General features: G+C 49.3%; 1 protein-coding gene across 2 annotated transcripts; it reads right to left on the reverse strand.

Moving 5' to 3' along the window:
* Positions 1-1,449: 1,449 nt before the first annotated feature.
* Positions 1,450-11,806, reverse strand: LSM2 (LSM2 homolog, U6 small nuclear RNA and mRNA degradation associated). 2 transcript variants are annotated; one of them, XM_033216669.1, is made up of 5 exons: positions 11,570-11,806; positions 10,889-10,956; positions 2,512-2,542; positions 2,041-2,100; positions 1,450-1,933 (listed from the first exon to the last, which is right to left on the reverse strand). In XM_033216669.1, exons 1-5 carry the CDS (start codon positions 11,570-11,572, stop codon positions 1,808-1,810), a joined length of 288 nt encoding a protein of 95 aa, XP_033072560.1. In that variant the 5' UTR covers positions 11,573-11,806; the 3' UTR covers positions 1,450-1,807. The 2 variants fall into 2 exon arrangements, with proteins under 2 accessions (XP_033072560.1, XP_033072559.1); XM_033216668.1 differs by lacking the exon at positions 11,570-11,806 and adding an exon at positions 11,300-11,497.
* Positions 11,807-12,728: the final 922 nt, after the last annotated feature.

The following is a 12,728-nucleotide window of genomic DNA, read 5'->3' on the forward strand; positions in this document are numbered from 1 at the left end:
AAGGGTGAAGGCCGGGCGCAGTGGCTCACGCCTATAATCAATCCCAGGACTTTGGGAGGCCAAGGCGGGCGGATCACCTGAGGTCAGAAGTTCCATACCAGCCAGGCCAAGGTGGTGAAACCCCATCTCTACTAAAAATACAAAAATTAGCCAGGCGTGGTGGCGGGCGCCTGTAATCCCAGCTACCCCGGAGCCTGAGGCAGGGAATTGCTTGAACCCTGGAGGTGGAGATTGCCTTGAGCCAAGATGGTGCCATTGCACTCCAGCCTGGAGACAGAGCTGGAGTATTTGTAAAAATACAAAAATTAGCCAGGCATGGTGGCACACACCTGTAATCCCAGCTACTTGGGAGGCTGAGGCAAGAAAATCACTTGAACCTGGAAGCGGAGATTGCAGTGAACTAAGATCATACCACTGCACTCCAGCCTGGGTGACAGAGTGAGACTCCATCTCAAAAAAAAAAAAAAAAAAAAAAAAAAAAAATTAGCCTGGCATGGTGGTGGGCGTCTGTAATCCCAGCTACTTGGAGCTGAGGCAGGAGAATCACTTGAACCTGGAGGCAGACGTTGCAGTGAGCCAGACCGCACCAGTGCACTCCACCCTGGGCAACAGAGCAAGACTCTCATCTCAAAAACAAGAAAAGGGCCAGGCGCGGTGGCTCAAGCCTGTAATCCCAGCACTTTGGGAGGCTGAGACGGGTGGATCGCGAGGTCAGGAGATCGAGACCAACCTAGCTAACACGGCGAAACCCCGTCTCTACTAAAAAATACAAAAAACTAGCCGGGCGAGTTGGCGGGTGCCTGTAGTCTCAGCTACTTGGGAGGCTGAGGCAGGAGAATGGCGTAAACCCGGGAGGCGGAGCTTGCAGTGAGCTGAGATCCGGCCACTGCACTCCAGCCTGGGCGACAGAGCGAGACTCCGTCTCAAAAAAAAAAAAAAAAAAACACACAAGGAAAGGAGGGTCATCCTAGATGGTCTCTAACGGTCCCTTAAGGCTGAGAAGTCTCATCTGTTATCATGAACTCTTATTTGCTGAATGAAGTTTAGTAATTCCCAGTCACAACTGTTCTCCAAAATATAAATTACATCACTTGTATTTATCTTCTGTACATGTTCAGAAAACATGTACTGATTTGGTTGGATTGGCAAAGTCCGGTAGCATGAAGTGCATCTTATAACACTGTCACATTAATGGAAGGACAGCAAGCATTCCAGTTGCAGGTATGGTATAAGCAAAAGGAAAGAGGGAGAACATGCAGGTAGGGGCATGTTGGGGAAACATGGTGTACAGCAACTGTATTATATGCTTCATACCAAGGAGAGTAGTGGGAAGCTGAGTTGGATTCTTGGCTGGGTTAACGGAGAGTAACAGGGACTTGGATGAATTCGACATCCTTTTCCACATCCCAGCACCCTGCCCAACACGTAGTAACAGAACCAAAACACGAATTTGCATCATAAATTTTATTCCCGATGCGGGACAGATTCCTTCCATCCCCAAATGAATCACATGCTGCCCTGGAAAGACCTAGGAAACTCTCCTACCATCTCCAGGGGAGTAGTGAGAAAGGCAGGTGCTGGGGACTAGGAAGGCTTTGAAGTTTCCCAGCCTACTTATCCTCCCCTTCTCGAGAGGATAGCTGTTCCCTATTATTCCTCTCATCCACTCATCCCTTAAAAAAACCCACAAAACCATCATTAGTAAAAAAACAAAACCCCTTCAAGTATTCGGGGTTAGGGGTTCTGGGCTGGGACTTGGGGTTATGGGTCACCAATGAAAGAGGGAGGGGAAGAGGAGGAGGAGCCATCACTGTTTCTGCTGCAGGGCTTCCTTCCTTGCCGCATCCTGCAGCAACTGTGTGTCGACCTCGTCTGCTGGCAGCTGCACGTATCGGACCACTGAGCCCCGAATGAAGCAGTTCTTCACTGATAACTAGACAAAGATGGACAAATGTGAAAACACCCTTAAAAATGTCCTCTAACCACCCAGAGGCCTCCTGCTTTAGAGGTGTTTCCTCTTCTCCACAGACCACAACTCACCATGTGAGGATATTTCTCAGGGTCTGTGACACTGATGTCAGTTAGTTTGATGTTGAGATACTAGGAAAGGAAGATGAACACCATTATTTATTTATTTATTTATTTAGACAGAGTTTTGCTCTTGTTGCCCAGGCTGGAGTGCAAGGGCACCATCTTGGCTCACTGCAACCTCCGCCTCCTGGGTTCAAGCGATTTTCCTGCCTCAGCCTCTCTGGAGTAGCTGGGATTATAGGGATGCGCCACCATGCCCGGCTACTTTTTTGTATTTTTAGTAGAGACAGGGTTTCACCATGTTGGTCAGGCTTGTCTTGAACTCCTGACCTCAGGCCTCAGCCTCTCAACGTGCTGGGATTATAGGCATGAGCCACCACGCCTGGCCGAAGAACACCATTATTAACCCTAAAGACATGATGTAAGAACCCAACCCTCTCCTTCCCCAGTAACCAATTCTGGGCCTTTACTATATCTCACCTGATCCACAGAATGGAGTGTTCCACAGATGCTGTCAAGGGCAGAGGGAGAGAAGAATCAAATTAGTTTATAACAAAGTCAACATAGAGGTGACTTCAGAACTGGGATGAGAACATGACTGGGAGAAGTCAAGGACTTGAGGAAGTCAGAAAAAGGTACAACCAAAAGGGGAAATTCCTAAGCCCTGGAGTAGGAAAGACGGCTAACAGAGTAGTTTATTTTCAACCCGACATCCCGACATCTCCTCTCCCTAAACCAATCCATTCTTTTTTTTTTTTTTTTTTGAGACGGAGTCTCGCTCTGTCACCCAGGCTGGAGTACAGTGGCACGATCTCGGCTCACTGCAAGCTCCCCCTCCCGGATTCACGCCATTCTCCTGCCTCAGCCTCCCCAGTAGCTGGGACTACAGGCGTCCTGCTAATTTTTTGTATTTTTAGCAGAGATGAGGTTTCACCGTGGTCTCGATCTCCTGACCTCGTGATCCGCCCGCCTTGGCCTCCCAAAGTGCTGGGATTACAGGCGTGAGCCACCATGCCCTGCCTTTTTTTTTTTGAGATGGAGTCTTGCTCTGTCACCCAGGCTGGAGTCCACTGGCACGATCTCAGCTCGCTGCAAGCTCTGCCCCCCGGGTTCACGCCATTCTCCTGCCTCAGCCTCTGGAGTAGCTGGGACTACAGGCGCTCACCACCACGCCCGGCTAATTTTTTTGCATTTTTAGTAGAGACAGGGCTTCAGCGTGTTAGCCAGGATGGTCTCGATCTCCTGACCTCGTGATCTGCCCGCCTCGGCCTCCCAAAGTGCTAGGATTACAGGCGTGAGCCACCGCGCCCGGCCCTTTTTTTTTTTTTTTTGGAAATGGAGTCTCACTGTCGCCCAGGCTGAAGTGCAGTGGTGTGATCTTGGCTCACTGCAACCTCAGCCTCCCAGGTTCAAGTGATTCTCCTGCCTCAGCCTCCTGAGTAGCTAGGACTTCAGGCGCCCGCCATCATGCCCGGCTAATTTTGTATTTTTAGTAGAGATGGGGTTTCACCATGTTGGCCAGGCTGGTCTTGAACTCCTGACCTCAGGTGATCCGCCCACCTCAGCTTCCCAAAGTGCTGGGATTACAGGTGTGAACCACTATGCCCAGCCAAACCAACCTATTCTTAATAGCTACCATTAAACAACTGGTAAAGGCTAGACGTGTGTTCTATATAGTATTTGTAATCTTTACAGCATCTTTTGAAGTAGTTACTACCTTCCAGGGGCTCAGAGAGGTTGTTTTAAACTTTCTGAGTTTAGAACAAACAGGAACTTCAGTCCAAGTCTGTCTGACTCCCAAAACCATCAGCTTTTTTTTTTTTTTTTTTTTTTGAGACAGGGTCTCACTCTATGACCCAGGCTGGAGTGAAATGGCGTGATCATGGTTTATTGCGGTCACTTGAGTAGCTATGATTACAGGCGTGAGCCACCATGCCCAGCTGATTTTTTTTTTTTTTTTTTCTTTTTTCTTTTTTTGAGACGGAGTCTTGCTCTGTCGCCCGGGCTGGAGTGCAGTGGCCGGATCTCAGCTCACTGCAAGCTCCGCCTCCCGGGTTTACGCCATTCTCCTGCCTCAGCCTCCCGAGTAGCTGGGACTACAGGCGCCAGCCACCTTGCCCGGCTAGCTTTTTGTATTTTTCAGTAGAGACGGGGTTTCACCGTGTTAGCCAGGATGGTCTCAAACTCCTGACCTCGTGATCCGCCCGTCTCGGCCTCCCAAAGTGCTGGGATTACAGGCTTGAGCCACCGCGCCCGGCCTGATTTTTTTTTTTTTGTAGAGAAAGGGTCTCACTGTGAATGTCGCCGAGGCTAGCTATTTTCAAACATTTATTGCTTTGGAACCAGAGCCCCATATGTAGATAAAGGTAGGTAGCATTACTCTTGATGATGCAGGCACGAGTGATGTCCTCTCCATTCCCCAATCCTCGAGCCCCTTAAAATGCTATTTGAGGAATGCTATCAAAACACCAGCGCTCTTTGAGAGAATGGTGCAAAAATTTAAAAAAACACCCTTTGGCTGGGTACCGTTGCTCAAGCCTGTAATCCCAGCACTTTGGGAGGCTGAGGCAGGAGGATCGCTTGAAGCGAGCTGCAGAACAGTCCAGACAACACGGCAAGACTTCATCCCTAAAGTTATAAAATAAAATAATTGTGTCCGGGCACGGTGGCTCACGCCTATAGTCCCAGCACTTTGGGAGGCTGAGGCGGGTGAATCACGAGGTCAGGTGTTTGAGACCAGCCTGGCCAACATCGTGAAACCCCATCTCTACTAAAAATACAAAAAATTAGCTGGGCATAGTGGCGGACGCCTGTAATCCCAGCTACTTGGGACACTGAAGCAGGAGAATCACTTGAACCAGGTAGGCGGAGGTTGCAGTGAGACGAGATCAAGCCACTGCACTCCAGCCCAGGTGACAGACTGAGACTCCATCTCAAAATAAATAAATAAATAAAAATAATCATAATAGATAGCAGTTTAAAAAATGTTCTTATCTTGCCAAAAATAAAGTTAGCAGTTCTCTGTTGGGACTCCAATTTTTGTAAAATTCTGAAAGTCTTTAAAACCCAGCATCCGGGCCATGCACAGTGGCTTATGCCTATAATTCTAGCACTTTAAGAGGCCAAGGTGGGCGGATCACTTGAAGCCAGGACTTTCAGACCAGCCTGGCCAACACGGTGAATCCTCATCTTTACTAAAAATACAAAAATTGTCCGGGTGCGGTGGCTCATGCCTGTAATCCCAACACTTTGGGAGGCAGAGGCGGGCAGATCACAAGGTCAGGAGATCAAGACCATCCTGGCTAGCACTGTGAAACCCTGTCTCTACTAAAAATACAAAAAATTAGCCAGGTGTGGTGGCATGCGCCTATAGTCCCAGCTACTCAGGAGGCTGATACAGGAGAATCGCTTGAACCCGGGAGGCGGAGCTTGCAGTGAGCCGAGATCCCACCACTGCACTCCAGCCTGGGCGACAGAGCGAGACTCCGTGTCAAAAAAAAAAAAAAAAGAAAAAAGAAAAGAAAGACCCACCTAAATATGCTATAGGAAATTAATTTAAATGAACTAGTATAACACTGGGCAATCATTTTTTTTTTTTTTTGAGATAGAGGGTGAGTCTCTGTCTAAAAACAAAAACAAACACCCAGTATCTGAAACCCACTGCCTCAGTAATGTTCTCACCATATTGCTAGCTGCTGAAAAACATGTGACAGCACCCCACCATCTCCAGCAGTGAAATAACATTTAGGAATTGCACAAAGTGGTTTGGGAGGCCAAGGCGGGAGGATCACTTGAGGTTAGGAGTTCAAGACCAGCCTGGCCAACATGGTAAAACCCCATCTCCACTAAAAATACAAAAAAATTAGCTGGGAGTGGTGGTGTGCACCTGTAATCCCAGCTATTCAGGATGCTGAGGTGGAAGAATCACCTGAACCTGGGAGGCAGAGGTTGCAGTGAGCCAAGATCGCACCACTGTGCTCCAGCCTGGGCATCAGAGTGAGACGCTGTCTTAAGGAAAAAAAAGGAGAAAGATCTTCTTTCTCATCCCAACAGAAAAGTCACTTTAGAGCCACACACGTGTTGGCTCACACCTATAGTCACTGCACTTTGGGAGGCTGAGGTGGGAGGATCACTTGAGTCCAAGAGTTCAAGACCAGCCTAGGCAACATGGCCGAGGCCCTGTCTCTACGAAACATTTTAAAGTTAATATAAAAAGGCCAAGTGCAGTGGCTCACGTCTGTAATCCCAGCACTTTGGGAGGCTGCGGTGGGTGGATCATGAGGTCAGGAGTTCAAGACCAGCCTGACGAAGATGCTGAAACCCCAGGACTACTAAAAATACACAAATTAGCTGGGTATGGTGGCAGGCGCCTATAATCCCAGCTACTTGGGAGACTGAGGCAGGAGAATCACTTGAACCCGGGCAGCAGAGGTTGCAGTGAGCCGAGATCGCGCCACTGTACCCCAACCTGGGCGACAGAGTGAGACCCCGTCTCAAACAAAAATAGAAAAAAAAGAAGGCTGGGCACGGTGGCTCACTCCTGTAATCTCAGTACTTTGGGAGGCCGAGGTGGGTAGATCACAAGGTCAGGAGATCAAGACCATCCTGGCCAACATAGTGAAACCCCCTTCTCTACTAAAAATACAAAAATTAGCTGGGTGTGGTGGTGCATGCGTATAATCCCAGCTACTTGGGAGGCTGAGGCAGGATAATCACTTGAACCAGGGAGTCAGAGGTTACAGTGAGCTGAGATAGCGCCACTGCACTCCAGCCTGGCGACAGAGCGAGACTTGTCTCGAAAAAAAAGGAAAAAAAGAAAAAGAAATGTTACTGGGGCCGGGCATGGTGGCTCACATCTGGGATTCCAGTACTTTGGGAGGCTGGGGCAGGCAGATCACGAGGTCAGGAGTTGGGAGACTAGCCTGACCAACATGGTGAAACCCTGGCTCTACTAAAGATACAAAAAATTAGCCAGGCGTGGTGGCATGTGCCTGTAATCCCAGCTACCAGGGAGGCTGAGTCTGGAGAATCGCTTGAACCCAGTAGGTGGAGGTTGCAGTGAGCCGAGATTGCACCATGCACTCCAGCCTGGGTGACAGGGCACGACTCTGTCTCAAAAAAAAAAAAAAAAAAGGTACTTTAGGGCCTCGGGTTATAACACAACAGTCAGGCTTCCCATATAAAAGGCCCAGTAAGAAGAAAAGAGGAGAATCAAAAACAAGTCATCACACCAAATTGCCTAGGACTGCTAGTGATTTCCATACTTGTCTTGCTCTGTGGCCCCAATTTATACACATCAATACCACCTGCATTGCCAGTGCCACAAACGGAAACCTCTGTTCTAAAATGCAACGGCCCTTAAGTTCCTCTCCTCACCATTCCCTGCCATGTCAACGTGTAACCCACGAAGAAATTAAATCACATAGAAATGTGGAAGACAACCAGGCACACGGCACACGCCTGTAATTAGAGCACTTTGGGAGGCCAAGGTGGCAGGACTGCTTGAGCCCAAGAATTTGAGACCAGCCTGGAAAACATAGTGAGACTCTGCCTCTCCAAATAATTAACAAATTAGCTGGGCATGGTGGCATGTAGCCCCACCTATTCAGGAGGCTGAATGAGCTATGACTGTGCCACTGCAATCCAGCCTGGATAACACAGTGAGACCCCCATCTCAAAAATATAAATGTGGAAGAAACTTTTGGGAAGAGAATACAATTGATCCCATCTTTCTAAAGGATAACGAGATAATAGGTATCAATATTTTAAATGTACTTTTTTTTTTTTTTTGAGATGGAGTCTCAGTCTGTCACCCAGGCTGGAGTGCAGTGGCCTGATCTCAGCTCACTACAACATCCGCCTCCTGGGTTCAAGCAATTCTCCTGCCTCAGCCTCCCGAACAGCTGGGATTACAGGCACACAACACCACGCCTGGCTGATTTTTGTATTTTTAGTAGAGATGGGGGTTTCACCATGTTGGACAAGCTGGTCTCAAACTCCTGACCTCAGGCATCTGCCCGCCTTGACTTCCCAAAGTGCTGGGATTACAGGTGTGGGCCACTGCATCTGGCCTAAATGTACGTATCATTTAAAGGACTGTACAGATAAGTACAGGGCCAGGCATGCTGGCTTATGCCTGTAACCCCAGCACTTTGGAAAGCTGAAGCAAGAGGATTGTTTGAACTCAAGAGTTTGAAACCAGCCTGAGTAACAAAGCGAGACAGTCTCTAATTTTTAAATAAATAAATATTATTTTAAGAAAGAAAATAGGACTAGGCGCAGTGGCTCACACCTGTAATCCCAGCACTTTGGGAGGCCAAGGCGGGTGGATCACAAGGTCAAGAGTTCAAGACCAGCCTGGCCTAGATGGTGAAACACCGTCTCCACTAAAAATACAAGAATTAGCTGGGCGTAGTGGTGGACGCCTGTAATCACAGCTACTCGGGAGGCTGAGGCAGAGAATTGCTTCAGCCCAGGAAGCGGAGGCTGCAGTCAGCTGAGATCACGCCACTGCACTCCAGCCTAGGTGACAGAGTGAGACTCCATCTCAAAAAAAAAAAAAAAGAAAAGCCAGGCGTGGTGGCTCACGCCTGTAATCCCAGTACTTTGGGAGGCTGAGGCAGGCAGATCACAAGGTCAGGAGATCGAGACCATCCTGGCTAACACGGTAAAACCCCGTCTCTACTAAAAATACAAAAATTAGCCAGGCGTGGTGGCAGGCACCTGTAGTTCCAGCTGCTGGGGAGGCTGAGGCAGGAGAATGGCATGAACCCTGGAGGCAGAGCTTGCAGTGAGCCGAGATCACGCCACTGCACTCCAGCCTGGGCGACAGAGCGAGACTCCATCTCAAAAAAAAAAGAAAAAGAGAAAAGCTGGACATAATCATATTTCTGTTCTGTATCACTTACTAGTTTTGTAGACTTGAACAAGTGGTATAGCTGATCTAAGCCTCAGTTTCCTCATATGTATAAGAGCAATAGTATATATTACTTAGGAGTGTTTGAGAAATCAATCAATAAATGTATTCAGAATAGTGCTTAGTCTATAGGTCTTTAGATATTATTTTTCTTTCCTTAAGCACCTATCATACAACTGGCCTATACTAGGTATTAGATACACAGTAGCGTATCTAATACATAGGTTTCACCATGTTGGCCAGGCTGGTCTCAGTCTCTTAACCTCATGATCCACCCGTCTCAGCCCCCCAAAGTGCTGGGATTACAGGCATGAGCCACTGTGCCCAGACTATGGCCTGTTCTGTTTTTTTGTTTTATTTTTTTGAGACGGAGTCTCGCTCTGGTCGCCTAGGCTGGAGTGCAGTGGTGCCATCTTGGCTCACTGCAAGCTCCGCCTCCTGGGTTCACGCCATTCTCCTGCCTCAGCCTCCCGAGTAGCTGGAACTACAGGCGCCCGCCACCACACCAGGCTAATTTTTTGTATTTTTAGTAGAGACGGGGTTTCACCATGTTAGGCAGGATGGTCTCAATCTCCTGACCTCATGATCCACCCACCTCGGCCTCCCAAAGTGCTGGGATTACAGGCGTGAGCCACTGCGCCTGGCCTGTTCTTTTTTGAGACAGTCTTCCTCTGTCACCCAGGCTGGAGTAAAGTGGTACAATCATGGCTCACTGCAGCCTCGACCTCCTGGGTTCAAGTGATCCTCCCACCTCAGCCTCCCGAATAGCTGGGACTACAAGCATGTACACCACATCTGGCTAATCTTTTATAGAAATGGGGTTCTATGTTGCCCAGGCTAGTCTCGACATCCTGGACTCAAGTGATCCTCCTGCCTCAGCCTCCCAAAGTGCTGAGATTACAGGTGTGAGCCACCATGGCCAGCCTAGTACTTACTCTTTATTTTTTTTGAGAGAGTCTCACTCTGTCACCCAGGCTGGAGTGCAGTGGCGTAATCTCAGCTCACTGCAACCTCTGCCACCCAGGTTCAAGCGATTTTCCTGCCTCAGCCTCCCAAGTAGCTGGGATTACAGGCACCTGCCACCATGCCCGGCTAATTTTTGTATTTTTAGTAGAGACAGGGTTTCACCATCTTGGCCAGACTGGTCTTGAACTCTTGACCCCGTGATTCACCCACCTCGGCCTCCCAAAGTGCTGGGATTACAGGCATGAGCCACACGTCCAGCCCATGAGCCACCACACCTGACCAGTATTTACTCTTTAAACTGTATATTGCTTTGTATTGTTTTCCAATACACAATACAATCCCCAAGCTTATCTGTAAATTTAAGGCACAAGGCATTTATTTATCGTTAAATTTTAAAATTTTTCTTAGAGATGGGCTCTTGCTCTATTGCCCCGGCTAGAGTGCAATGGAGTAATCACTGCTCACTGCAGCCTCAAACTCCTGGGCTCAAGTGATCCTCCCTCCTCAGCCTCCCAAAGTGCTGGGATTACAGGCGTGAGCCACTGCACCCCACCCATTTATTTTTTTTATTTGTTTGAGACAGAGTCTCGCTCTGTCACCCTGGCTGGAGTGCAGTGGCGTGGATCTTGGCTCACTGCAAGCTCTGTCCCCCAGGTTCACGCCATTCTCCTGCCTCAGCCTCCAAAGTAGCTGGGACTACAGGCGCCTGCCACTACGCCTGGCTAATTTTTTGTATTTTTAGTAGAGATGGGGTTTCACCGTGTTAGCCAGGATGGTCCTGATCTCTTGACCTCGTGATCCGCCCACCTCAGCCTCCCAAAGTGCTGGGATTACAGGCGTGAGCCACCGCACCTGGCCATTTATTTCTTCTGTATATCTTCCACCTCACCCAGCCCTCAAATATTTCTCAAATTAAAGAGATTCCAGGGCCCTGGGCACACCCACCCCCAACAGACTTTTCGAACAGGTACCTACCTCAGGTCATTCTTGAGTTCCACCACCACATCCTTGCCCACAAGGGACTTGAAAAAAGAATAGAAGAGCTATTGGGAGAGAGGGGGAAAACCATCATGTGGGAAGGAACATGGTAGGGAGGAGTGTCCCTTGACAGTATTACCAAATACCGGTATTGTGAACCCCATTGCATCCCTGACAGTTATCAAAATTTCACAGGAAAGAATAATTGGTTGACAGAGCTGAAAGGCTGGAGCCCAAATTATTCTGCACACTGCATTGAGCCCATCACTTAAAGTCTCAGAGAGGCTCTGCCCTGCATACCTCGGCTTCCCCAGTGTGCTCTCTCAATCGACCACCTTTCTCGGGTACCTGCCCACTCCTTTCAATGAATTACAGAAAACATCCCACCCGCACCCTGCCGAAGCTTGCCTGGCAGAGAAGTGCTCTAAGGTCTAACTTTTCCGTCTCCCGCTGTCCCCACTGAATCTCTCTCAGGGTTGGGGGTTTTTTCCTCATCATGGAAAAAAAAAAAATCCCATTTGCTCTCAGGTGTCTCTTCAACGAACTTGAGGAACAGGACTAACGATGAAGATAAAAACTCCGGACCTAACTCCAGCCTAGGGGAACAAAGGCCAGACCCCCCTGCCCCAACTGTCCGAGATCCCCAAGGGCGCCTCCTTTTGACGTCACGGTACCCACCATGGTGCTGGCACAGCGGGCAGCGGGCCGGAGCGGGAAGAGAGCCGGATGCTGCGAACAGGTCTGGGGGAACCGAAGCGCGAGCCCGCGCGTGGGGCGAGGCGGGACCGCGCAGGCGCAGCGGGAAGGGACGCAGAAACCTCCAAACGCTGAAGGGGAAAGCGCGGCCGACTTGCGGCTGGGGAGCGCAAGCTGGATAAAACCGAAGGGAGGAGGAAGCCGGGAAAGGGGCGGGGTTTCCTTCGTTCCGACTTCTTCCCTGGGCGGCCGGCTCCCATTGCGCAGGCGCGGACCCTAGCCTGGGCGGCTAGGCGGGTGGAAGCACTCAGCGTCTGAGCTCAAAGGATTTTGTTCTTTCCCATAACCCTGCCGTCCACAGCGTGATGTGTTCGTGCCCTCTACACACATCCTATCGAGAATTGTGGGGAGTTTGTGAAGATTATGAAGTGTGCACTTTTCTATATTTGTTAAAGTAAAAACATAAAATTCAAAAAATAAAATTAAAAAATGTTTTTAATCTTAAATTCAGCTGATAAAAAAAAAGGCCGAGGGCGGTGGCTCACGCCTTCAATCCCAGCACTCCGGGAGGCCAAGGTGGGTGGATTGTGTGAGGTCAGGAGTTCGAGACCAGTCTAGCCAACATGGAGAAGTCTCGTCTTCACTAAAAATACAAAAAGAAATCAGCCAGGCGTGGTCGCGGGCGCCTGTAATCCCAGCTACTCGGGAGGCCGAGGAAGGAGAATCGCTTGAACCCGGGAGGCGGAGGTTGCAGGGAGCCAAGATCGCGCCACTGCACTGCAGCCTGGGCGACAGAGCGAGACTCGTCTCAAAAAAAAAAAATCGACCTGGCGCAGTGGCTGACGCCTATAATCCCAGCACTTTGGGAGGCCAAGGCAAGTGGATCACCTGAGGTCAGGAGCTCCAGACCAGCCTGGCCAACATGGCGAAATCCTGTCTCTACTAAAAACCCAAAAATTAGCCGGGTGTGGTGGCACGCACCTGTAAACCCGGGAGGGATAGGTTGCAGTGAGTGGAGATCATGCCATTGCACTCCAGCCTGGGCAACAACAGCGAAACTCTTGTCTCAAAACAACAACAACAACAAAATGTTAAGGCCTGTAAATCCCAGCATTTTGGGAGGCTGAGGCAGGAGGATCAT

The sequence above is a fragment of the Trachypithecus francoisi genome, unplaced genomic scaffold, assembly GCF_009764315.1.
Source record: "Trachypithecus francoisi isolate TF-2019V2 unplaced genomic scaffold, Tfra_2.0 Lachesis_group10, whole genome shotgun sequence".
Taxonomy (NCBI): Eukaryota; Metazoa; Chordata; class Mammalia; order Primates; family Cercopithecidae; genus Trachypithecus; species Trachypithecus francoisi.